This window comes from Mesoplodon bidens (genome assembly GCF_964165515.1).
Source record: "Mesoplodon bidens genome assembly, chromosome: 6".
NCBI classification, from domain to species: Eukaryota; Metazoa; Chordata; class Mammalia; order Artiodactyla; family Ziphiidae; genus Mesoplodon; species Mesoplodon bidens.
The window spans coordinates 56178506-56204860 of record NC_138162.1 but is presented as its reverse complement, the minus strand read 5'-3'; the positions used below and the strand labels follow the sequence as shown (position 1 = coordinate 56204860).

Sequence of the window (26355 nt, the reverse complement as noted above, 5' to 3'; positions counted from 1 at the left end):
GCCTGCGCATCTGGAGCCTGTGCTCCGCAACGGGAGAGGCCACAACAGTGAGAGGCCCATGTACCGCAAAAAAAAAAAAAGAATATACAATGGAGAAAGACAGCCTCTTCAATAGGTGGTGCTGGGAAAACTGGACAGCTACATGTAAAAGAATAAAATTAGAACACTCCATAACACCATACACAAAAATAAACTCAAAATGGATTAAAGACCTAAATGTAAGGCCAGACACCATCAAACTCTTAGAGGACAACATAGGCAGAACACCTTATGACATACATCACAGCAAGATCCTTTTTAACCAACCTCCTAGAGAAATGGAAATAAAAACAAAAATAAACAAATGGGACCTAATGAAACTTCAAAACTTTTGCACAGCAAAGGAAACCATAAACAAGACAAAAAAACAACCCTCAGAATGGGAGAAAATATTTGCAAATGAAGCAACTGACAAAGGATTAATGTCCAAAATATACAAGCAGCTCATGCAGCTTCATATCCAAAAAACAAACAACCCAATCCAAAAATGGGCAGAAGACCTAAACAGACATTTCTCCAAAGAACATATACAGATTGCCAACAAACACATGAAAGGATGCTCAACATCATTAATCATTAGAGAAATGCAAATCAAAACTACAATGAGGTATTACCTCACACCAGTCAGAATAGCCATCATCAAAAAATCTACAAACAATAAATGTTGGAGAGGGTGTGGAGAAAAGGGAACCCTCTTGCACTGTTGGTAGGAATGTAAAGTGATACAGCCACTATGGAGAACAGTATGGAGGTTCCTCAAAAAACGAAAAATAGAACTACCATACGACCCAGCAATCCCACTACTGGGCATATACCCTGAGAAAACCGTAATTCAAACAGAGTCATGTACCACAATGTTCACTGCAGTTCTATTTACAATAACCAGGACATGGAATCAACCTAAGTGTCCATCAACAGATGAATGGATAAAGAAGATGTGGCACATATATACAATGGAATATTACTCAGCCATAAAAAGAAACAAAATTGAGTTATTTGTAGTGAGGTGGATGGACCTAGAGTCTGTCATACAGAGTGAAGTAAGTCAAAATACCATATTCTAACACATATATATGGAATCTAAGGAAAACAAAAAAGGTTCTGAAGAACCTAGGGGCAGGACAGGAATAAAGATGCAGGAGTAGAGAATGGACTTGAGGACACGGGGAGGGGGAGGAGGAAGGGTAAGCTGGGACGAAGTGAAAGAGTGGCATGGCCTTATATACACTACCAAATGTAAAACAGCTAGTGGGAAGCAGCTGCATAGTACAGGGAGATCAGCTCGGTGCTTTGTGACCATCTAGAGGGGTGGGATAGGGAGGGAGGGAGGGTGGCGCAAGAGGGAAGCGATATGGGGATATATGTATACATATAGCTGATTCACTTTGTTATACAGCAGAATCTAGCACAGCACCGTAAAGCAGTTATACTCCAATAAAGACGTTTAAAAAAAAAAACTATACTTCATAAAATTAGAAAAAAAAAAAAGGCACACTGCGAAAAAAAAAAAATGTAGTCTCCAATGTGATGTTATTTGGATGTGGAGCCTCTGGGAGGTAACTGGGTTGTGAGGGCAGACTCATGAATGGGATGAGGGTCTTATACGAAGAGGTCAGAGAGCTGATGCACTCTCTTTCTACCCTGTGCGGTCACAATGAGAAGTTGGCAGTTTGCAACCTGGAGGAGGACCCTCACCAGAACCCTACCATACTGGCCCCCTGATCTCAGACATACAACTATGGGAAATAAATTTCTGTTGTTTATAAGCCTCCAGTCTATGGGAATCTGTTACAGCAGCCTGAACTAACACACTGTACTTAACATCCTGATATTCTTGTATGACTTTCACTAAGTACTTCGATTTGGTCAAGAAATGGCATTAGTCAAGCTATAAACTCTAAGCAGAGGATATTCTATCACTCAGAGTAAATCTGAAAAGGATAGTTACTTTCTGGCTATTAACACCATAATATCTTCATTAAAAAAAATGAAAGAGCTATGAAATCTTTTATTTAAAAATGTACACCAAACACCGGGCTCACCCGAGTCTCCTGAGCAATAGAATCGAAGACATTTCAACTTTTGTTTACATTTCTGTCTCATACCCTATTCAGACATAGGACCAGCTTAAACATTGTCCAAGACTAAAGAAATTAACTGTTCATATCCCTAATATTACACTTAGAAGACTTTTTTACCCGAAGAGAATAGAAACCAGAATGTATAGCATAAATCCCTGGGTGTATAGACTTGCACTTTCTCCTGGAGCACAGTAATTCCTTTTCTATACTTTTCCTGGAGTCATCATTTTACAATTTGGTATACTGTCAACCCTGACTCATCGGCAAAACAAGCAAGCAACCTAAAACGTTCAAGAAACATGGAACAGCATCAGCACTAATTTCCCAATGGAGAAAATAAATGTAAGGATACACTAGGTCTCACACCAGCCCTAATTTTGAGTAGGTAGCAGCTCCTCAAACTTCGTTCTTCCATTTTATGTATTCTACAACCCTCTGAGCACTCATGATGTATGTGCAAGGGACCATGGTACACATAAGGGGAAAGAAACACCAAGATGAATCACAGAAAGATCCTACCCTAAGGAATTTCCCAGTCTAGAAAGTGAGCTAAAACACAAACAAACCTATCTTTATATTATAAACTACACACACAACAACAACAAACATCTGGAACTCTTTTCCAAGAGTAGATGTATTTGTAGCAGTAAAACCAAACTAGCTCATGTTAGGGTAAAATCAAGTATTTCCACCACGGTCGCCCACTGTTAACCACTAGAGCAGACTGTGTCGTTAAGACCACAGCTCTCGAGTCAGACAGTGAGCTGCAGCTCCAGTTCAACAGCCGATTAGCTAAAGTCCTTGGACAAGTTTCTCAACTTCTTTAAGTCTCATTTTATTCCTCTGTAAAGTAGAGATTATTAGAGTACCTCTCTCATGATATTAAGATTGAGATACTGCAAATAGAGTGCTTATTAGCATGTTGTTTGACCCAAATTATCACTCAGCTTTCTAGGTGAAAAGTGGGGTAGGAATAGATAACCACAGGCTTCCTGGAAACTGAAGAGAATACAACAGAGAAGGAAGAGGAAACAGGAAACAGGCAGAGTAGGAACACTTCGAACTCCTATACTCTTGATAGCTCATTTCAATATACACTAGACCAGTATGTCTGTACCTTGGCTGAAAAGCCCCCTCTATTTTGGAGCCTATCTGGGACTCGCTCTAGAGCCCCTGAATCAGAATCTGAGGTGAGCTTCAAGCATCTATATTAGTAAGCCTCAAAGCTGAGTATCATGCATACCTAAGTCTGAGAATGACTGTGGAAGACAAAATATTTTGTGTTTCAGTATTTGTTTTAGTCATAATTCAGCTAAGATCTGATGCTTTACTTTGAGGCTAACAGAGCTTCCAGGCTTCAAAATTTCAGGATCACTGTCCAAAGTTCTATCCAGAAGTCTTCCTAACAGGGTTCTTGCTGATCCATCAGCACCTCACCCCAGGCTTCCATTCACTGTGATGGAAAGGAGAGCATCACACAGAGATGCCCTCACTCTTCCATTCAGATGTTCTGGCCAACCCATCTATCCTCTTGTTTCCACATCCTTCTCATCTCACTTACCTGCATCACCAGTGAATCCTTAACTAATTTATCCAAGATGATGTTGCCACATTGCTTTCAAATATATTTATAGTCAACTCTGAGCATTAAAAAACTTTGTCTAATAGACATATGTCAATTCTAATGTTTGTGGTGTCCTAGTAGATACTGCCTAGGTTTCCAAAAGATTTTAAAACATTAATTATTTTTAAAAGTTTGAGGGAGCAAGAAAGCCATCAATAATTCATATTATTATAATTATTTTAATCTTCAAGAAGGGAAGAGAAAAGAAAGTCTTGCATTTTGCTTGAAATTTTTGTGTGTTCAATTCAAATCATGATACTTCAGGAGACTATAGTATCATTTAAAATATGAGAGAGGGCCTCCCTGGTGGCGCAGTGGTTGAGAGTCCGCCTGCCGATGCAGGGGATGCGGGTTCGTGCCCTGGTCTGGGAGGATCCCATGTGCCGCGGAGCGGCTGGGCCCGTGAGCCATGGCCGCTGGGCCTGCGCGTCCGGAGCCTGTGCTCCGCAACGGGAGAGGCCACAACGGTGAGAGGCCCGCATACCGCAAAAAGAAAAAAAAAAAAAATATGAGAGAGATAAAATATTTACAGAAAATTTTCATTAAAATTACTAAATTAATTTTTAATTTACCAGTGCTCATACCTCTTCAATTATATGAAAATTTTTATTGGAAGGGGGCATGATTAAAGAAGAACTACCCACCTGACTTAGTAATAGATCCAAGCTGGCTGATCAAGCAACTGCCATCTGGTCAATCAACTGCCATTTGAAAGGCTGTTCTAAAAATACCTTCATATAAGTACCTAAATCTCATCAAAATGTAATGACTTCTAATTTAATTTATGTTAGCTAGCAGGAAACAAACTTTCACTGCACATTTTAGATTCCTACTTGTAATATGATTACCAAACCTCTCCAAGATTCCCAAATAATTTCCCTTAAAGAAAGACAAAGTAACATATCCTGATTCTATACCACTTTACTGAGTTGTCAGTCTAGCCTTGTACATTAGAGCAATCTCTAGCAGCCTTTCAAGTAAAGCTAAGTCCGTCCACCTGCTTTTGCTCAATACACTAGCAGTGAAATATACAAAACATGTTATTTACACAAAGTAAATGGCCGCAGTACAGAAAACCAAGCAGGTGGTTGGCTATCCACCAACTGTGAGACTATTTACTCTTCCGTAAAATAGGGACAACACAGAATTCCCTGCCTCACAGGTTACTGTGATATTCAAATTAGAAAAGCATACTGCGAACCTTAAAGCAGTATGACTATTAAATATGTACACACATAAATACTTTTCTATCAAAACTATATTCGAAGGCAAAAGTACAGACACTATAAAAATAGTGAAACAATCCTTTCATTTGAGTTTCTGTTTCTGAAGTGTCAGGCATTCAACTGGAGCCAAGATTTTCTAAGAAGCCAGTCTTTCCTAAAGATGTAAGTCACTGGGCACCAGATTGTATCCATGAATCTCCTTCTCACATTTGCACAGGCAGATTATCCCACAAAAGCCTTAACAAGTTAAGAGCAACAAACAAGGAGTAAACACCCAAGGACAAATTCCTGAGAAAACGCAGTGTTTTGGGCATAGTGTTTGGGGACAAGCCATACCCAGGTTTGCATGGTAAAGATACAGAGAAAAGGAATAGGACAGGTTCCTTCCACACACAGCAGCCACTGCCACCCCGGCTTCTACGAAGCTAGTGGTTTAGGTGACTCTGATCAACACAGCAGGCTCAGGATCCCATTGTACATTCGACTTGGCTCGGGATCACCCAACTGAATTTGCTAACACAGTGACTCCAGAAGAATCACCCATTAAAAACAATCCAAATACAGACTCTAAATGTGCAGAAAGCCTTTTGTGATCTCCGCTGGAGCTTAGAGTATCTAACAGCTGCAACTGTGACTGTTCTAGCTAATTGCTCTCAGCAACAAAAATAAACAATCACTCCAGGAAGAAGACTGTAACCCGCCAAATATTAATGAATTTTTTAACAGTCAGAAATCTCAAATCTTGGTTTAAAAGCCTTGCTACTGGTAAAAATAAAAAGTCTCAAAGAACAAACATAGGGTTGAGGAGGCCCAGAAAGAAAAGTCCTTATTTTGTATTTAATCCTCCCCCGTCCCCTTCCTCCCCCCCAAAAAAAGAAAAAAAGGAAAGTGCCTTGTGTCTGGAAGAATTTAAGCAATCTGAGTTAAAATTTATTTTAACTCATAACTTTTTAACATATGGGGGAAAAGAGTCGCACTGATTGGAGCTATTTTTAAAGTGCAGCTCTACTGTAAAAATAGACATTTACTCATAAGGATGCTTGAATAGAGAACAAGCCCAATCTACGTCTCATTGTTAAGAAAGGGGTGAAAAAAGACTGTCGTATTTTCTGGAGAGCCGTTTATGGTCCGCCTGTGATGTCACAGCAGCATCCAGGTGCACTCTAACAAGCGTCTTTCAGTCTCCTCCATCCTTTTACAAGTACTCTCCTACCATCAGCTTTTTCTCCCAGAACATGCAATAAGGAGCCAGTATTTACACAGACCCTCGCTGGAAAGAAGATCACGGCAATCAGAGACCCATGGAAAGAGGAAAATTTACTCACCCACACTTGGGTTCATCGTCCTCCTCTCCTCAGAGCCCCTATTCAGGAAGGGAGCATTTCCTTTTTCTAAGGAAAGAAAGGAGAGAAGCAGTTGAGTTATCAGTATGGTAGGGTATCTGCGTGTCCCCTGTCCAGACGGAGAAGAAGTAGCTTCACACTTCTCCCTTCCCATTCAGGCCCCTGATGCTTAGCTGAAGTCTGCAACCAAACTGCCCACCTTAGAGAGTGGCAAGTAGACATTTAGGCACATCCCCACGCTGAGACTTGGAGATATTGCCGCAGTTTCTATACTTCAATTGGTCTTCAGTCTTTATTAAAACCTGGAGGAATGGAGTTGTAATGGGAAACCATGTAGAATTCCTGATTTCTATACCTCCCTGACATGTAAGCAGCAATCAATACAAACAAAACTAAATAACAGCTTTCATGTGCCTTATCTTAAACCAAAATCAAAATGCATTATTTTACGTCTGTTAAAAAATTTCTCCATACACTCATGAACAAAATCAAAAGGAAGGAAAACAGTTTTATCAAGAAAAAAACAAATTTGAATGTTTAAAATCTTTATGAAGAAGGTGAGATATATAATCACAGCTTCAAGCAAAAAAGTGTCAGAGGAAAAAAGGTATCTTTTTCAGGAAAGGATTGAGTAATTTTTGACTTCTTACTTTTTGTACTGTATAAATTTTCTACAGTGACCATATTTTTACTGCTTAAAATTATCCACAAGGATGTAAATTATACTGAGTGTACCACAATAAAATACTACATGCACTTACCTATATTCAATTTCTAGATACCCTACATATCCTGCAGGAATCAAGAAATCTCATCCCTCAAAAGGACACAGTTTATGAAAGTTAATTCAGTGTGTGTTTTGGTACTTGAATGATAGCAAAGGGTAGAATTCCAAGAGTTAGGAGAACTGGGTTCAAGTGCCAGGTCTCGTGTTAGCAAAAGAAACTTGGAGAACCTTAACTTCTCTGGGCCTGACTCACATCTGAAGAATTAAGGTGCTAAAAGATGCCTGAGGTGTCTTCCAGCTCAAAGCCAGAGCGAAAATAGACACAAATTAAATCTTCAGCCCTGAAACAGCAAAGCAACTGGTATAGAGTAGATGCTTAATATACATTTAATGAAAGAGTTAACAGAAGGGAAGTTTTCAAAAAATAATGTATTTAAAAGAGAGCTTCCCAACCTGTGTGCCATGGCATGCTGCCTTATCATAGAAGGATTATGGGTGTGTAGAGATATTGATCTCCTCAGGACTGGAGCCAAGAGCATGAAAAAGTTTGAGAAGCACAACTTAATACTACCATCACACCAAAAAACAAATCATCTGTATTAGGATAAGTTCAGATAAACTTCTAAGAAGTTCTCACCACCCTTCACTTAGAAAACACAGAATGTCTGCCTTATCATTTGGTACTCAGGCCATTTAATCCTAAAACAGAAAACACGAGGAGCAATTTACTTGAAGAAGCAAAGAGGCTTTCCTTACGTTATGTACAGGTGCAAAACAGGTACTTCTTAAAGAGTAACTCCTGAAAAGCAGAATCCTCTCAACATATACTTGAATTCAAATGGAGAACACACAGCAGCAACCATTCTCAAGAGATGAAATTCTGCTAAACATTTAAGTAATATGGTAACAACTGCAATTTCTGCTTCCACATATACAGCAATAGCTACTTATCCTTTTGGATAAGTACTCAGGGATTTTTTGGTGTGAGAATCTGCATTATTTCTTGTAATTATTACTACTTGCAACTTCACAAAAGCTACGTTTTGATAAAGGAAAAGACCTAGAACATGCCTGTAAACATATAAGGGTTTACTCTCAACACGCTGCTCAACATGGTACTTCCGGGTCTGAGAACTAAAAGCTGTGCATCTTCTGGATGTCTGACCCCCTGCATTTGTGCATTGCAGCCTCCCTCCCCCCATTCTCACCGCAGCTGCCACACCTTTGTCACAATCCAGCCCAATCCAGAGAACAAAGCTACCTCGCCAGCTGTGCTTCATTCCACAGGGTGGGTCACCCTGAAGATGGCTGCCAGTTTCTTCACATCTGCAAGGAGGTCCACAGTAGGGTTGGCTGCTTCCGAAACTGGACAAGGAGGATTCTCGGAAGGAGTGCACAATGAAAATCAGAGTTAGAGATAGCACTGGGCTATAGACAATCTGTAGGTCAAAGGGCCCTTCAGGACAAACAAAAGCCTTCCCCTGAAGGGCTATTTAAAGGGGCTGCCTTTCCTGTGGTTCTTCACTGAAATGCAAGGTATGGCTATTAACCGAGCTTCCCAAACAACAACAGAAAGGTAAAAAGCTGTCAAACTAAAACCTCATCTTGGAAATATCTGAGAAATATTTCAATTTTATAACTTTCCCCTCACCTTCCATGCAGGTGATACCTGAGTGATAGGTAAGAAAAGTATGAAATGTAAATCCAACATTTAAGAGTAAACCAGGTACCATGGCACTAGAAGTAGCATAACCACTAAAGAAGGATCACTTTGTCATCTTAAATTATTGAGTTTGAAAAGTATACATTGTGAGAAAGAGATTGATCCACTATTCTCTTACTAGGGAGATCTAGTTTCATGTGGTCTTTTTGCATACACTGAACAACATGCTCCAAATATCAATGACTTCTTATAAAAGAAGTCAATGTCCTTACCAGCAAGTTCTCTGCAACTCCAAAAATCACATATAATCTATCATAGCAAACACTTCTAGTGTTACAATAGAAATGGGCAAGGTAACAAGAACAAAATTTCAATGTTTAGATACTTTGTATTTCATTATGGACTCAATTTTCTGACTAATCTGAGATTTAACTAGTCACGAACACAAAAATGTTTAATGAGCTCATAGGTCTGTACTGAATATGACTTAATAGCCCAGAAACTGTTACAAGTAGACAGAAGCTTACCTACATGTCTTTGATCAGTGTTCTCTTGGTGGATTCCCTCCCCCAATCTCTTTTAAATCCCACCTACCCTTAGTGATGCAGCTCAACTGCTACCACTTTTGTGTGGCTGCCCATTCCCACCCCACCAACTATCCTCAGCCAATACACACACACGCAGACATGTATGAGTCACTCCCATCTTCCTTTTCTTTTTAATGTACTCTATTCACAGCATTCTTGTCTTTCTTTGTACTGTATAGTTACTTGTGGATGTGGACAAATCTTCTGGAGGATAAGACAGGCTATGTTAAGGAGAGGCATATGGCTTCCAAAGAGGGGTTCATGTTTGACTGCTATAAGGTATTTGAAAATGTAACATCCATGAGTATTTCTGGGGGTTAGTATCTATTACATCTTAATCTACATCTTTAGTTTTTTAAGCTAAAAGTAGTATTAATAATGAGTTTGAGACCCTAAGATTGTGACATGCTTTCATCCAAAGAATAAAGCTAGTCAGCATACTTTTAATATTCAGGATATTTTACCATGAGTGCTTTGCAAATTGTAACTCCATATATTATATGTTTAGAGAGAGCAAGACCATCCAGCCAATTCCTCCATCAACCTAACTATTCACACAGGCAATGTCTTTACTGTGTATGATAACGTTTATTTTGCTTCAGAAAGGATATGGACAACTTAATGAACAGGAGAGCATCTCAAGATTGACTAAACTAAATGATACTGATGTCAGATTGAAAATTACACAAATGTGGGACTTCCCTGGCAGTCCAGAGGTTAAGACTCCACACTTCCACTGGAGGGGGCGCGGGTTCAATCCCTGGTCAGGGGAACTAAGATCCCACATGCCCGAGGGGCGCAGTCAAAAATAAATAAATAAATAAAATTACACAAATGAGCTAATAATCAATCCAAGAAAGGAAAAGCAGAATCTATAAGAAGAACAGAGCAGGTTCACTCTTATGAGTTGTAAAGGGGTTTGTAACAACTACAGCAAGTTCGCTGGACACCTGCTTCCAGGTGGCATGGCAGGGTGGCTTGTCTGTTCTCACTTCTAAGTAACAGTTTCCAAGAAGGTAAGAGCCACATCTTGCTCATTTTTACAGACCCAGGACACAGCATAGATAACCAATAAACCTGTGCTGAATAACCAAAAAATACTTCTGTTTATTTCTATGAACCAGAACACTGGAAAGGTTCATTTCAGTAACCCCATGTCAACAGGCTACCTGTATTAATGTGTAGATGTTTTAGTCCTCCCAACTTGAAGGGAATTGAGCCCACTTTTGAAAATTTTCAGAGAAAGAATACAAACAACAGTAGAGAAAAAAATGAACCACTTGCTGAAATAACTGAGGCTATAAATGCTCTTCAAATAATAATCAATTCTGTTATGATTCTAGCAATATTTTTGTTTTCTTCCAGTTTGAGGATCCAATATGGTAATACAGGCATAAAGGATCAAAACCACTGCCTCTTTTTTTTTTTTTGTATTTTCTACCTACAAGGTATACACATACTGTTCTGGAAGTATATTAAAATGTCAACATACTTCTTACTAAAGTATATATGCATTTTCTTATTTCTAGGTACCCCTTTGAGTGGGAAATTATAAGTTTCCACTACATTTTTTTGATCATCGCATAAAATAAGGCTAGGGCACTTGCAATCTGTTTATTTTTTAAAAACATTAAGGTTAAATTGCTAACACCTTTCCTCAAATCAGATTATAATAATGTAAAATGATGTTAAGATTCAAAATTTATACTGGCTAATCTAACACTGAATTGTGATAACCTGGATGATTTGCAAGCATAAGGTGAGAAGGAATTCTGAGGAAAAAAACTTTTTTCCTCAAGCACACCAATAGTGTCGCAAACCTTTACTGAGAATTTTCCCCTTATCTGTTCAAATATAAAAGAACTGCTGACATGCAAACCAGTCAAAATACTGATAAGCATACAAGAGGAGAGAGGTGAGGGGAGGATGTTCCAAAATCACAAAATTAGAGTATTGAATTCCTATAATAAAAAAAAGGAGCATGGAGGTTTGAGATTAATTGCATGTTGGAAGAAAAGGAATTGTCTTGTCACTCAGCTGAGCTCTTGACTACTAAACTGTGAATTCAGGACAATTACTTTTAGAATGGCTTTTTACCAAAAAAGCTGACAGACACAATCAAATTAAAAGAAGCCATTTAGTATACTTTGCTTAAAAAAAAAAAAGAAAAAAAGCACTTCATTATCGTATCAAGTTTTCTTAAGTTCTACAGAAGTAGAACCTTTGTATAAAAGATGAGCAAGAAATATTTTCCTTCCTCCACAGATGTTAAGGATGCTTACCAGGGTTGAATATATATGTGAAACACAGCGTTGGCAGAGTTCAGGATTTGTACACGTGTACTACATACATCAACCCTAACCTAATGGAAACTGAGTTTCTGATTTTAGAGAAGAGTCTCTTGATAATCTGGCATTGGCAACAAAAGTTACACTCAACAACAGTTGATTCTATGGGTGAATTAAATCTTGCCAGTGGCAGCAGAGTAAGTTACCTTCCTTCTATTTGGTTTTTCTTTAGCTCAAGTAAATGTGTGAGGACAATTTCCATTTGTTTAAAAAAAAAAGAGTTAATGGTTATTCAATCAGAGGTATAGAATGATGTCATCATCCAATTACCCAAACTGTACAACTAGCCGATGAAAGCACGTATCCCTATAAAAATTACCCATCAGGTTAATGTTCGAAAGCTAAGTTATCAGAAGGTGTCATTCAAAAAAATTTTTTTGCACATTCTACTTCAATTAACATGCCTTTTGGAATACTTTAGATAACACTGCTTTCAACTAAAGCTCTGAGGGAACCTCTTAACTCAAGAGAGCAAGCTTATTAGACTGAGCACAGGAGCCCCCAAAAATGTATAAAGACCTACTCACCACACTGTTCTTTCCCTTCAACTTTGTTTATTGATGTACTGAACATGAAAAAGTACAAAGAATCCAAACACAAAAGAAAACATGTACAGCCTCTTAAATACTCAACAGAATATATTTTCTATTCCAACAGATGTGAATTAAGTCATACTGTACAACTTCAAATAAATACCAGCCTTACATTTTATTAAGTGCTCTGATAAACACTGTAAAGTGAAGCACAATTTGCATGCCCTCTCATCAATGCCTTGGTTTGCTACAGTAGTATAGGAAAGAAGCATGTAGCTGCTGTTTTCCCGTGAGGGAAACCTTATTTTTTTTTTTAAGTATATACATGTATTTTGTTTTTTAGTTTTTTTTTTTTTAATGCAGGTTAACTCTGACAATCTAAATGCACCTAAGGATATGAGAAAGTGCTAAGCCAATTGATTTCTGAATAGCATTGAGTGGGTCAGCATGAAAACTCGCTTATTCACTTTAGCACGCGCCTCACAGTATATGTACTGTACTATACTGAAAATTTTTATAACTACAATTTTAAATAATAAAAATAAAACTCAACGCAACCGCAAAGATAATGTACAACTATGTTATGCATAGCACATTGCCTGTTCTAAGGGGAAGCATGTGAGCATCTCAGTTTATACAAAAAGCAGGACGTAACTATATAGTTCTCAGTGCATCCTGATGAAGGCATTTTTGCCTTCAGCTTTTTTGAAAATTTATTATAAGCTAGATGCTAATCAGAAAATATTTTGTATTTTTTAAAATTTCTTTCATACATGGTAAAGACTTATTTTATTATTTCCCCAAATAGTGGTTTAAGCATCATACAAAGTTAAATTTCAATAGCATACAGATATTTATGATTTTTGTATGAAAAATGTAAGGAAATTTGTTCAAAACCTATGGTTATACTCATTTTTTTTTTACCACAAACATATTTATAAACGAAAATGTAGCATCACCATAAACAGCTGAAGCTAGACTATCTACAGACAAAATTAGCAACAAATCTGATGCACTGTAAATTCAAGTCCTCAGGACAACAAAAGTGATTAAGCAAGACCTCAAGTAACAATGTTAATGCCATTTACAAAGGAAAAAACTGATACAAAAACATTCAAAACCTGAACATCACTTGGCATGTAAGGAAAAAAAAAATCAAATTAGCTGAAAGGTTCATAACACAAGGTCTTATTTACATTACACAAAGCTCAGGTGTTAGCCTTGAACATAACTTTCAAAATGCCTTCAAATATATCCAACTCAGATCACTTTTGCCGATCTGCTGCAGTACAAATCATGTGCAACATCTTTTTTCCTTAAGACAAAACAATTCTTCAAACAATACTGCAAGTACATCACTAAACACCATGAGCTCTATCTGAAGGGATTTCTTTAGGAAGAACAGATTTTTTTTTCCCCCATCTCGTGGTAATTTAAACTTCTTGCCTGCTCTTATATATTCTTTTGTAAATTTTTTTTATTTGTTTCAAAATCACAAATCAATGTGAGCCACCTATCACATAATAACCAGGATGATCAGACGCTCCACTGGTGATTACAAAAACGAAACCAGCAGTGTTTCCCCCATTGATTCTACTCCTTTCATACAAAGATCTCAAAAGTATTTTCTACATCATAAATCTTTCTAAATTTTCCAACCGCTGCAAATTTCCTGGTAAATTTTAAAAGCTCACTAGGTGTCATATGAAGAGATTTCTCAAAGTATTCAAGTCAAAATATTTGTTCCAGGACCAGTAAAAAGTTTCTCCAAATTTTCTTTTTTATAAAAATAGATGCTTTTTTTAAACCCACATCAAAGAGGCTCTTATCTCTTTGGCAAGGTACTGCTTTACGAAAAGTTCTCCAGTATTCTTACAATAAGCGTTTATAATGTAGCCCCCCTTCCCCAACCCAAATCATAATTACAAAATAAATACTGTTTTTAACTTCATAAATAAAAATGTAAACTTCAAAATACTTTTCTCAGACATAACAGCAATGCTTTAAATGTAAACCAAACACAAAGCTAATCAGAAAAAGGAAAAAAAGGGGGGGGGGGGAAGACACAACCAACTAAAGAATTACAACACAAAGCCTCAATATTTACTCACAGGTTCAAGGCAGTTATGTAAAAAAAAAAAAGAAATGTCTTCCCTTAGCTGAAACACTTTAAAAGGTCCACCTTCTTCAAAGAAGGCAATAGAATGCAATGTGACAGGTAAAAACCCTGTACCTCTTGTCCATATTCAAACATAAAAGATATTTAAGAAGTTTTAATTCAAATACTAGCAATAAAAAATCTCACATATTTCTTAGGATGCTAAGTAGTCGTTTTATCCCCACCTCAACACTGACTTACAAAGACATTTACTAATGTATAAAGTTTCTCTTAACTTGCCTTTGTTGTATAGTTTTCATATATAAATGGACTGAGGACAAGAGCTCATTAGGCTTTGTGCGTTTTGTTTGTCTTAAAGGAGACCTGCAGTACTCTGTCTCCCAGACGGTATCCATTGAGGCTAGCTATCGCCATGGCAGCCTCATCATAGTTTGTCATAGTCACAAATCCAAAACCTTTGCATTTATTGGTGTTAAAGTCACGGATGACCTTCACGTTGGTGACAGCTCCAAAAGGCCCAAACATTTGCCACAGGATGCTCTCATCTGCGTCAGGAGCCAGGTTGTACACAAAAATACACCACCCTGTTCCTGGGTGCCCAGGGATATTAATTCCAGCCAAACTGGTCATTCCATCAATGGTCATTGGAGAAAACCTACTAAACAAAATAGGAGAAACACACACACACATGCGCACACACACGCACACACACGCACGCACACACACGCACAAATAGAAACAGAGGTTGGTTACAGCAGTGGACTTAATTCTTTCCCCTTTCCCATCCCAAGAGTTTCGGTAACTCCCCTCCCCACAACAGATACATACAACTATTTGAAGTTTCAACCAAAGTCGGTGTGTGGCTTGCAGTGGCATGCTATAGTATCATGGTATTAATAAGTTATGAAATGGCCACATATACTGTATTGAAAAATATTACTCACAATAGCAAAGAAATAAATTTGGAACTGGCTTCATGAACTTAAGCAGGATTGGGGGCAAGAAGGACCAACACAGACAGAAACATGCTATAACGTCGCAATGCAAGAGAAAACAAATAATGGGGTTTTTAAAGGCCAGGTGGCATCCAGTGGTATGACAATATTCCTTGAGTCAACCGTGCTTCAAAAACAGCTTCTCACTAGGTTGTACATGCAAAAGAAAACCCAACACAAACTTATGAAGGGTGTCACTCCCCAAATCAAAGAAACTAGTCAATTATGGGAAGGGATTATGATTATCATGAACCTCTATCATTACCTCTTTACTCCATAAGCCATATTGAGCAGATTGTCCAACCTGCAAAACACACATTTAGCAAACTTCAGTTTTTAATTTTTCCCCTTGATGTCCAAGAAAGCTGGGCTCGTTACTGCCATCTTCCAAGGGGATGTTTGTATATTAATTGTATGTGAAGTCTCAAAACAGTGGGTCTTCTTACATTTCTGAGAGGATGGTACCCACTGCCATAAAACAGTAGCTCTTCCAATGGATGCAGTTTATCTCTACAAGGGTCAGCGAAATCATTGGTGGTCATCTGAGGAAACCCTTTCAAGAGGAAATGTGGAGGCTCTGGAATACTTAACATTTGGGTTCTCACCTTTTGCAGGCAAGTTCTAAGCACTCCACATGCACCTACATGTCCTTATATTATTTTTAATTTTCAGAGCGATTAGTTCCTGAGTATCATAAGGCACTCAGATTAAGGGACTTGCTCAAGGCCAAAGAGTTAGTAAATGGTGGCATCGGTATTCAAATTCTGCAGTTTACACAGAATTCCATAAATTTCCCTTCAACCCCCCGAATACAAAGGACTTTCATTTCTTAAAATCAAAGTGGTGTTAGTATAGGTACAAAGAACCTTATAGACAACCTCAGCTAAACCTCCCATTGCTCAATGTATTCAGCTGAGGTCCACAGAACCTAAGACGACAGACTCACTGAGCAACAAAGCAAGGACTTCAGACTGCAGTCTGATGCTTATTTTGATTGTTCTACAAGAAGTATAGTCCCACTACTCAAGGTGTAAGAAGCAGGTAGATAGAAACAAACTTAAGTGAGCTTCTCTTAACAATTTCTTTTTTATGAAGTAGATGGCGGTGGGTGGGTACTCTTTAAAACTCTCTACCCTTTTCCTGTTTCAAAAATTAAATTGATGTTTTAAGCACTTGATTCTTCTAGCTTTATCAGTTTCAAAGAGACCATTCCGATGTTCCACATTTGTGCAATGAGTGCCAATCAATGATGTGTGTTTAGAGGAGGGAGGCATAACTGAATACCTCAACTGCCACAATGTTCAACACTAAGACCCTGGGTCAGAGGAACATTATTTTCTTTAACAGCCATGAACAGTTAAGGGTTTTTTTGTTTGTTTGTTTTTTGTTGTTTGTTTGTTTGTTTGCAGTACACAGGCCTCTCACTGTTGTGGCCTCTCCTGTTGTGGAGCACAGGCTCCGGACGTGCAGGCTCAGCGGCCATGGCTCACGGGCCCAGCCGCTCCACGGCATGTGGAATCTTCCTGGACCGGGCACGAACCCGTGTCTCCTGCATCGGCAGGCAGACTCTCAACCACTGCGCCACCAGGGAAGTCCCAAACGGTTAAGTCTGAAAAATGTTTCAACCTTATTGTCTAACCTGTGGCCTCAAGTGAGGCTAGAGCACACATGAGAAAGCAACTCCTCCTAGTTTTATAAAAGCCCCAAGACACCTCCTTCTGGTCTTTCAGAATTGGACAAAGAATCTTCACAGGTTCCTATTCCCAATTACCTCTGCACATCTGTGTGTTTCGTAAAATTGAAAAGAACCGAGCTGATTGTAATGCAAAGTACTACAAAAAAAAAAAAAAAGGAACAAATCACAGTGACAAAGGAGCCTCATCTGTGTGTGGTGTGTGCCTTGTCCCTCTACCCTCTCAGGAGCAGGGACAAGTTCATTACTCATTGTACCACTAATCATGGAGCACAGACGGATTGGGTCACTACAAGTTTACAATTAGCATCTGTTGACTGAATCAAAGCATTGAGGTTACTAACATTACCCTTAACTACTTAATCCAGAGTAAGAACTATCAGGAGGGCAGGCTGGGGAGCCTGTTTGCACATGCAAGGGAGAGAGCACATATATGGGAAAAGTACACAGGTGGGAGGAGGATTTTGTTTTGTGCAGAGGTAATGAGTATAGTCAAAGATGCCATACCCTTATACTCCAAAGTAGAGGCCACAAATACCAGAAATAAGGATGCAAACAAATTAGTATCATCAACAATAAAGTAATCTGATACAGATAATTTCATAGAATTGCTGAATGATCAATACAGAATGCATTTGGCATATGACACCAGTAGAACAGAATAGCATATTGAGGTCTGCTTCCAAAGTACTCAAAGGCTCAGATGCAGAAACACCAAAACAGAGTCACATCATCTCTGCCCATTAATTGTGCAGACTCTATCACCACCAGCTTAGGACACTAACCAAAAGTCCAGAGACAGAATCTCCTAAGCAAGTTTTCAGTATTTTCTAAGTAGGGTAGAAACCAAAACTGCCCCAGAAGTGGATTACATGTGTTAAAAGGAGAGATATCTCATTTCTCACTCTCCACCCCAGGATTCTCCAGGCAGGAGGCCTAGGACTTTTATACTAGGATCTCTGAGGACCCTCTCAATGAGCCTCATATTTGCCCTACCTGTGAAATCCTGTGTGATACCATGATCCTGCCCATTGGTATCTTCACTCAATATTCACTTTAGAAAAAATTCAGTCCTATGGAATTCAAGCCAAGTTATCTGCCTCTCCCTCTCCCTCTTTGCTCTCCTTGCCCCTCCCTCCTCTCCCATCAACAAGGAGGAACATGGCACCTAAGAAACAGGACCCCAGGCAACACTGAAAACCCCCGCCGGCCACAGCTGGACCTAGCAGTTTACCCTGCTCTCAGTGCCACACACCCACAGGAGCTGGGAGAAGGCAGTGTGTGCTCCACTAGGGCACCATGTACCCCAAGCCTTGTAGAAGTTGGAAAACTGTCACTTAGGCAGTTAGCTCAGACACAAGGACCACTATTACTCTCCAGAATTACACATTTTTTCTGGGTCTGTCCAGAGTTCAGGGACAGCCATCTTTTGCATGTGATCATTTAATGACAGAAGCCAATTTTTAACTGAGACCAAGTTAATAGCCTCCAGAATGACCTAGGAGGGGTGTGTGTGACGATATACAGCTGTATGGCAAATAAATATTAAAGTGTCCAATAAAAATTTTTTCTAATTTAAAAATAAAGTATTCTTTACTCATATTGAATAAATGCACTGCATCCAAAGCCCTCACTCAGTCCCCATGCATCACACAGTTTCCTGAGGGAAGACTGAGCAGTCCTCAAAGGGAAAGTGACACAGTCACCTGTTCTTTAGCATGGGCATAATCCACTTTACAAATAACACGTTAAGTGGATTTGAAGGATTAGATTGGAAAACCTAGATTTAATTAAAACAACCCTCAGAGAAGAGGTAGTTTTAAAAAGATTCCTGCAAACAACAAATCATCATCACCATCATCAGAGGGAGGATGACACCAGTAAGGAAAGCCCAAGTAAATAAGAAAAGGGAGAGTTGATTCCCTCTCCTACTCCTAGTACACGCTACACTATGAGGTTAAACAAAATAATCTAACATGTCTCACATGAACTCAGACAAGAAATTCCAAATTATCAAGATCATAATTTTATGACTCTTGCTTTAAAGGTATATTATTTACTAAGATATTATGTAAGTGAAAAATGAGCCAGTTAGCATGATTAGCAAAACACTGATATATTGTTTATTTCATCCTTATTTTTGTTTTCTGTGTATGATTAGGGTTTATGAATTAATGAATATAATAGCACAAGCCCCCATGTGCATATAGTTTATGACTACATGCCTAGTTTCTGATTATAAGTGGGCAATATTTTGAATAGAATATTCCCATTTCAAAGCTAGATGCTTATAAGTAGAGAGTGAAAAGAAGGTACCTGCCCAGTTTCCAAGAAATTTAGCTGACAGACTATGGGAGGGCCTACACGCAGGTAGAAGGGGAGATGTCAGTCAAAGTGAGAAATAAAAATATACAGAGAGATTACTAATGGGTAAGAAAATAAAACTCTGAACTCTACAAATAATGGTTCTCAAAACCTCACTAAAGATCACCGACCAAGATCTGCTTTGAAGTTAACCCACAACAAGATCATCAACTCATCTCCTTATCTAATTCCTCTAAACAGAGGAAAAAAATTATTCGGGAGGATTGATACCAGTTTCTTCCCAAAGTAAATTGTGATCGTGCAACCAGTACATGCCTTAAATGAAACTCAAGTGCTGATTTAAAAGGCTCCTTTAAAAATGCATAAAGGCTTATTATAGAAGCAGGCACACAAGCCATTAGACTAGACCACATTTAATAAAATTAAGGCTGCTCCACAAGAAGAGAGATGAAAAAAATTTGGCTGTAAGTTTAATTCAGATACCATGTCCCAAGAACATACTTAGGGGCTTGAATTACACTATCCATCCAAATAAACAAGGCCGGTCTTATTTTGAAAACTGTAGTCAATTAAATAAGCATATTAGTGCTCATGTTAAAATAATTCTCTTTCTAATTATTCATATGGGTTGACTGAGCCATAAACCTCACAAGTCCACTTTTAAACTTAACTCTTATTACATGGATTTTAATTTTTTTAACCTTAAAAGATAAGGTACATTTCATAAATATTAAAAACATCCTTGGCTATTAATATTTATAACTTGTATTCGCCAATCTCTCTCAACTCCCGAGGCACTATGACAACATAAAAACACACAGTGCAAAATTTTTTAAGTGTCCGCAGGAAGGTGACAAACTCAAGGCTGAGAGCATTAGAACACAGATACTAGAGACAAAAGATCTAGGTAATGACCTAGGCCTGAACTACAGAAGAGCAAAATACCAACAAAGCAAGCCAGTCCTTCAATTCAAGAGTCTTTCTGAGATGAAAGAAGATTCAACCTTAATTCAATAAAATAAGGGGGAAAAAATCAAGGTAATGACAGACCAGGTTCAAAGATATTAAAGAAAAGCAACCAAACACACAACAGGCTAAACTTAAAATCTAGGAATAAAGGTTCTCAATTTCTTGTAACACTGAATCTAAACCAAACACCTTCATTGAGCTCAAAGACTAGTTCATAATTTACTATCTGAAGATGGATTATGAGAAGTGGGGTGACGGAGACAAGAGTTAAGAATCTGAAAGTACAATAAACTTCTTCCCCATTTTCTGAAACCAAGTTTCCCTTAAAACAGACAACTCTTATTCCCTTTTTCCAAAATTTCTTTTTATAGGAGATAAGGAAAGGAAGAATCGCTAAGTTAATTACATACGGAACTAAAAGATAAAAGCACAGAATGGGCAGAAGATAATTTTTTAAATATTAAATCTGATCATCAGAACATCCTGTAAAGCTTTACCCAATTAAAAAAAAAAGCATGCAGGGAGGGGGCTAGATGAAGTTGAGAGCAGATAAAATAGCTATCAACAACCTAGTATTTGAGTCACCTACATGCCTTGCCATTTCAATAATCAGGCATTCTCCTGGAGATCCTATCATTTCAGTCCTCTTGCTCAATCTTTCTCAGAATTCAATCTTGATTTTAAGAGCACAGTTTTACTCAATAACTACCATAAAACAAAAACCAGAGGTTAAATTGGGAAACACCAAAAATAACAATTTAAACTAATACAGCTTTCTACTAACATCAAACATCTTGTGTTTTCACAGTATTAAAATCAACCAGTAAGTTTCAAAGAACTTTCCTCTACCTAAGCTCAAAATTCTTTTCTAGGCTCCAAAGAGCTCTGAAGTTAACTGGATAGGCTGCCTAGGAAACGCCTCTAAAATTCCTTCATGCATGTCTGTGCTAAATTTGCAAAAAAATATTACTCACTTAAGATGCCACACAGGAAACCTACAGGCAGAGCTAAGAAATGGCTTTGTGAAATTTCTTTCTCCGCAATGGCAAGCAGCAAGCAGCCCCATGCATGTCTTCCTCCAGCCCAATCACCAACCACCACAGTCAAAAGTAGCAGTGTTTCCTTTCTACCAATGCTTTTTTTAAACCTTACAAAGTTAAAGCAGAGAGTGAAGTGAACACAAGGCTTAGTCAACTGGGTACCAAGTCAAACAGTTCCAAATGGAGCCTCTGACAGTAAACCCTCTTCTCCCAAGGCAAAAGCCACCCTAAGTAGGAAATGAACACGGTGTTTATGGAAAATCTTTCTCATACCTCAGGTGACATAATTTTTTTTAAAGGAGATATTTTACTAATTTTATCTTTACTCTCTTCAGCACTCTAAAACACCTGAATCAAAAAATGCACATGATTTAAGCTAGAAAACATATAACTCTTTATTAAGCTAAATTTGTGATTATATTTTTGGTAATTAACTATTCTGCTCCAGCAAGGAAATAAAATTGATATTCACTGGTGATAAAAAACAAAACAAAAAAATACTAGCATGGAGGTTACACGGCATTATGGCTGCAGTATACCATATGGCCAAAGAGGATATTAAAAATGTTACGGAAAATAAAAAATGTTTATGTCTCTGTGTTTTGTTTAACATCTAAAAGTCACCATTCTTCTCACATGCAGATTAGGGATTTTTTTTAAGTGACTTAATGACTTAATCTGGTTGTTGCCCCAGTATTAGAATAAAATTTGAAAAATTAGAATATTTATACCCGTCTATGAGATAGAATATCCTCTTTGGGCTAAAAATGCATGGTCATTCTATGGACTATACAGAGGTTAGAAAACTACCACCCACGGGCCAAATCCAGACTGCCATCTGTTTCTCTACAGCCCAGGAGCTAAGAATGGTTTTTACATTTTTAAAGAGTTGTTTAAAAAAAAAAAAAAAGACATGCATCAGAGACCATGACCCACAAAGCCTAGAATATTTACTATCTGGGCCTTTACAGGGGTTTGCCAACCTCTAAACTGCAAGGAATAAAAATTTAAAAAGGGAAGAAGAACCTATTTATAAAAACGTAATGTCATCACATAAGTTAGGTACCCTTAGTGGTGCACATATTATAAAACAAAGTAACTGAAAGAGCTTGACCTAAAAATTAAAACTCAAGAATAAGATCTTATCAAGAAAAAAACTAAAAAGGGGAATTTGAAAGCACTGGAAACAGTTAAGACCCCAGCATTCTGCAGGTCAGGGTTTCTCAACCTCAGTACTACTGCTGTTTGGGGCCAGATAATCTGTTGTTGTTGGGGGCTATAACTGTACATGCAAGGTGATGAGTAGCATCCCTGGCCTCTCCCACTAGATGCTAGTGGCACGCCCCACTCAAGCTGTGCCCACATAAACGTCTCCAGACACTGTCAATGCCCCCAGAGGGGCAAAACTACTCCTGGCTGAGAACCACTGCTGTAGGTTATTGTCCTTTTGTCCCCACCCTGGATATTTGCAACAGACACTATTCCCCAAGTAGGTTTTCTCTGTGCCCATAAGAAAAAGAAAGAAAACAACAATAATAGCAAACCAGAGACCCTGTCGGTAAAAGTACTGGACAGTGAACCTGAGAGTTCTGAGTTGAGTAGCTGGGCATTAAGAACCAGACCAGACTTACCTAAAACGCTGTGCCTGCTGAGCTAGTGGTCCTGGATACCTTCTGTTTGGAGACTGGTACAGCTGGGAAAGGATGGCCTGATTTGTTTTTTGGCTTGGATTATTAGCAAACTTTACAGTGATTGGCTCTGTGGCACCAGGAGGTTTCTGGCCATTTAGGCCTTTGATAGCTTCTTCTGCCTCAATCCGCTTGTCAAATCGAATAAACCCTACACCCCTTGATATGCCTATGGTAGATGTGGGTAAGGATTTGGGAAAGAGGGAGTGGAAGGAGACAGGAGGGAGAGAAGAAAGGATAAATTAATTTTTCCTTCTCAAGAACATGTTTTCACCCACATATAACATCTGCCACAAAATCACATGAGGAGAAAAGTTTTACCTTGACTTAGTAGCAATTCAGTATAGCATTACAATTTTGTATTTTTTTAAATACATGAAATGCATTAAATTAAATTAACGCATTTTAAAGTCCATTACCACATGCTACCAATAAGCCAAGAAGAAGAAGAAAGCACACAAGCATATCCATGTTTCCTTTCCCCACCTTCTTCTCTCCCTCTCATGCACTCACACTCTTTAATAAAGTCAACAGTATGCCTGACTTGTACTTTTCAAATTATGCTACTGGACAAACAGTTCAGAAATGATGGGCACAGTAGCTCTTTTTCTTGTAACAAGGAGAACAGAAACAGACATTTGCTAAAAATGCTAAAAAGCTATGCTAAAAATATATGCACAGTGGTAGAAAAATATATTTCAGCTACATTTTTAAACAATATAATTCTACTTAATCATATTATATAGGAAACCGACCCTTTAAGAAAAATGTCTGAAGAGGCTTTTCTGGTTCCCTGAAGTTCCCCCACTGTTTTTAACTGGCTGTTCTTTATTAGAGAAATAACATTACATGGAGAAAAAGAGGTGAAAGAGGAGGTAGAGTTTAAAAATAAATAAGATAGAAGTAAAGCCTCAAAGCTTTCTTTCTTTGGCAGCATTTACTTCTGACTACAGAATGTCATTCCCTGGCTCCCGCTCTCCCCACCCTAAGAGACAAGAATGGAGGAAGGCAGAGGGATGGCCAAATACCTGTCCAGCTTTTGAGAAATGGTAGCAGGAAACCCAACTCATTCCATTTAATTAGCTTAACAGGCTATTTGGGGTGGCCATAGCTGGCCATCATGAGAGCAGTAGTTGTAGGGAAAGACTTTCTTGGCAAGCAAATTGGTAGTAGCAGTACCAGCTTGAGACTAGCAGTGAGAAAAGCCTAGATGATTCAGAGTATGTCACTGAAGAAAAGACTGAGAGGTTATTAAGAAAGATAGGCTAAGAAAATGCACTAGACCATTATGATTTATAGGAACTTTAAAAAAGAATAAAGGTCTGCTTGCTTTACAATTAATACTGTGTAAGCTGAATGGCTTAGAATTTTACTCTAAGGTAGATGAGGCATTTTTTCCATATACACTTACCTCAGACAGCCCCTATCACTTCACCTTTCCTATTTAAGCTATACCTGCTGCACATTATTACCACCTGATGGCTGAATAACAAAATTGCAGGATTTTTCATTTTAGGTAAAGTGGATAATTTCACTCTGTAAGTCTTAAGTATAAAGATGAAATGGTGAAATGACAGCAAATCTATCCTTTCAGTTATCTATTAAGAATGAATAACCCCTAGGACTTGACTTAAGGAAAGCATTAGATAAGCAACGAAATGGCCTCTATATAGGATGAGTCATCTAAACCTATGGTCCTCAAACCTGAGCATGCATCACTATAACCCAAAGGGCTTGGTAAAATGCCCACTCTGAGAGTTTTATTCATTAGGTTTGGGTGGAGCCCAAGACTGCATTTCTAAGGAGGTTCCAGGAGGATGCTGATGCTCCAGGTGCAGAATCACACATGAGAACCACTGACTAAACCAAGAGGTGGCGAGATAAATCCACCTGTGAGCCTACATACTCAGGATGGACTTGCAGTTAAGAGATGGGCTTTCTGTATCACAGGTGAAAGAAATCTACTTTTGATTCATAAGTCCTCACTGAGAATGAATGAATGAAAAAGCATGAATAATATGAACAAAATATCAGGCCATTTTTGTTGCTCTAAACAAATATATCTAGATTGCTAGGCCTGGATTTCTATTTGACCCCATTAGCAGTCTGTGTTGTACAACACACTGTGATAGAATGTATGATAATTACAAAATGCAGCTAAGAAGAAAAGACCACATTTTTATATACCCTCACTGGACTAAATTTTCTCCATACAGCAAAACCTACAGGCCATTCTCCCAAGTATGTGAATGATGGTAGATATCACTTTACTCAGAACTCAGAAGTATGGTATTCAGACTCTGTAAGAGGTTAACTAACAGCACAGAGGGGCATAACATAAGCTGCTTCTGATCAAATTCAGATCAACTAAATTGATCGTCACTTGAAGAATTTAAAACTTGGCCTGATTTTACTCTGTGGTCCATTGTTTCTTTAAAAAGAAAAAAAATCACACATTGTAATGTACAACTATCTCCACTGGTACAATAATTATGAGAGAGAGAGAGATGGGAAAGGAGAGAGAGAAAATAGGGAGAGTGAAGGAGGGGAGAAAGAAGAAACACACAGAAAAAAGAAAAACCTAACTACTTGAGTATATGGCACTATAGGTTATTTTTTCCCCTCCTTATCATGTTTCCCTAATTTCATTATGTTTTAAAAAGAATATTGTTTTTACAATAGAAAAATGCCGGTGCCTTATTTTTAAGATCCATAGTCAAATCTATATTGCTAGTTTTTCTTTAACTAAAATCTTTAGCAGAAGAGCTAGCTCCCTTACATACAAAATTTTTAATAAACATATTAGTCTTCTTATTTTGGATTGGTTAAAAGTAATACAAGGGATAAAATAAATTTTTAACATTCAAAATTTTAAACTCTTACACATGCCTATACAACACAGCATGGACCTGAAAAATAGCCTTAACAGCAATTACCAGTGTAGATGTAGTGTAATCTACTCCTGGAGAATCAGCTGCATTAAACTATGTTTTTCACAAAAATAAGATTGTTTACTAGTACTTTATAAGGAGGATGGGAGCTTTTTTCATGCAGCAGCTTGGAAATGAAGATTAATTTGTAATAATTATTTGTAATAACTTACCTGTAATAATTATACTTATAAATTTATTATAAGCCACAAAACATACTCCAAACCTGCACCTTTGCGGAGGAAATGACTCAAGCTTGCTCACTACACTCCACAATCTATTCTTATCCATGCATATCTATGAACAGTCCCAGCAGAAAACTGCATTTTCTGGCCCACATATACCTTTGATGTGTTCCAGAGGTAAGACTTCTGTATGGGAAGGCAAAATATTTCAGTCGGAGAGCAGAAAAGATTGTCCAGAGC

General features: G+C 38.1%; 1 protein-coding gene across 6 annotated transcripts in view; it reads right to left on the bottom strand.

Moving 5' to 3' along the window:
• Window positions 1-14617: 14617 nt before the first annotated feature.
• ELAVL2 (ELAV like RNA binding protein 2) overlaps window positions 14618-26355 on the bottom strand; it is a gene marked incomplete at both ends in the record, with an annotated part of 72194 nt that continues 60456 nt past the window's right edge. For 2 of the 6 annotated variants that reach the window (XM_081237525.1, XM_081237527.1), the window contains 3 exons: window positions 14618-14948; window positions 15551-15589; window positions 22944-23169. In XM_081237525.1, coding sequence (XP_081093651.1) covers window positions 14618-14948; window positions 15551-15589; window positions 22944-23169 — 596 coding nt within the window. The remainder of the gene's footprint in view (window positions 14949-15550; window positions 15590-22943; window positions 23170-26355) is intronic. The other 4 variants (XM_081237526.1, XM_081237528.1, XM_081237529.1 and 1 more) reach the window with 3 other exon arrangements.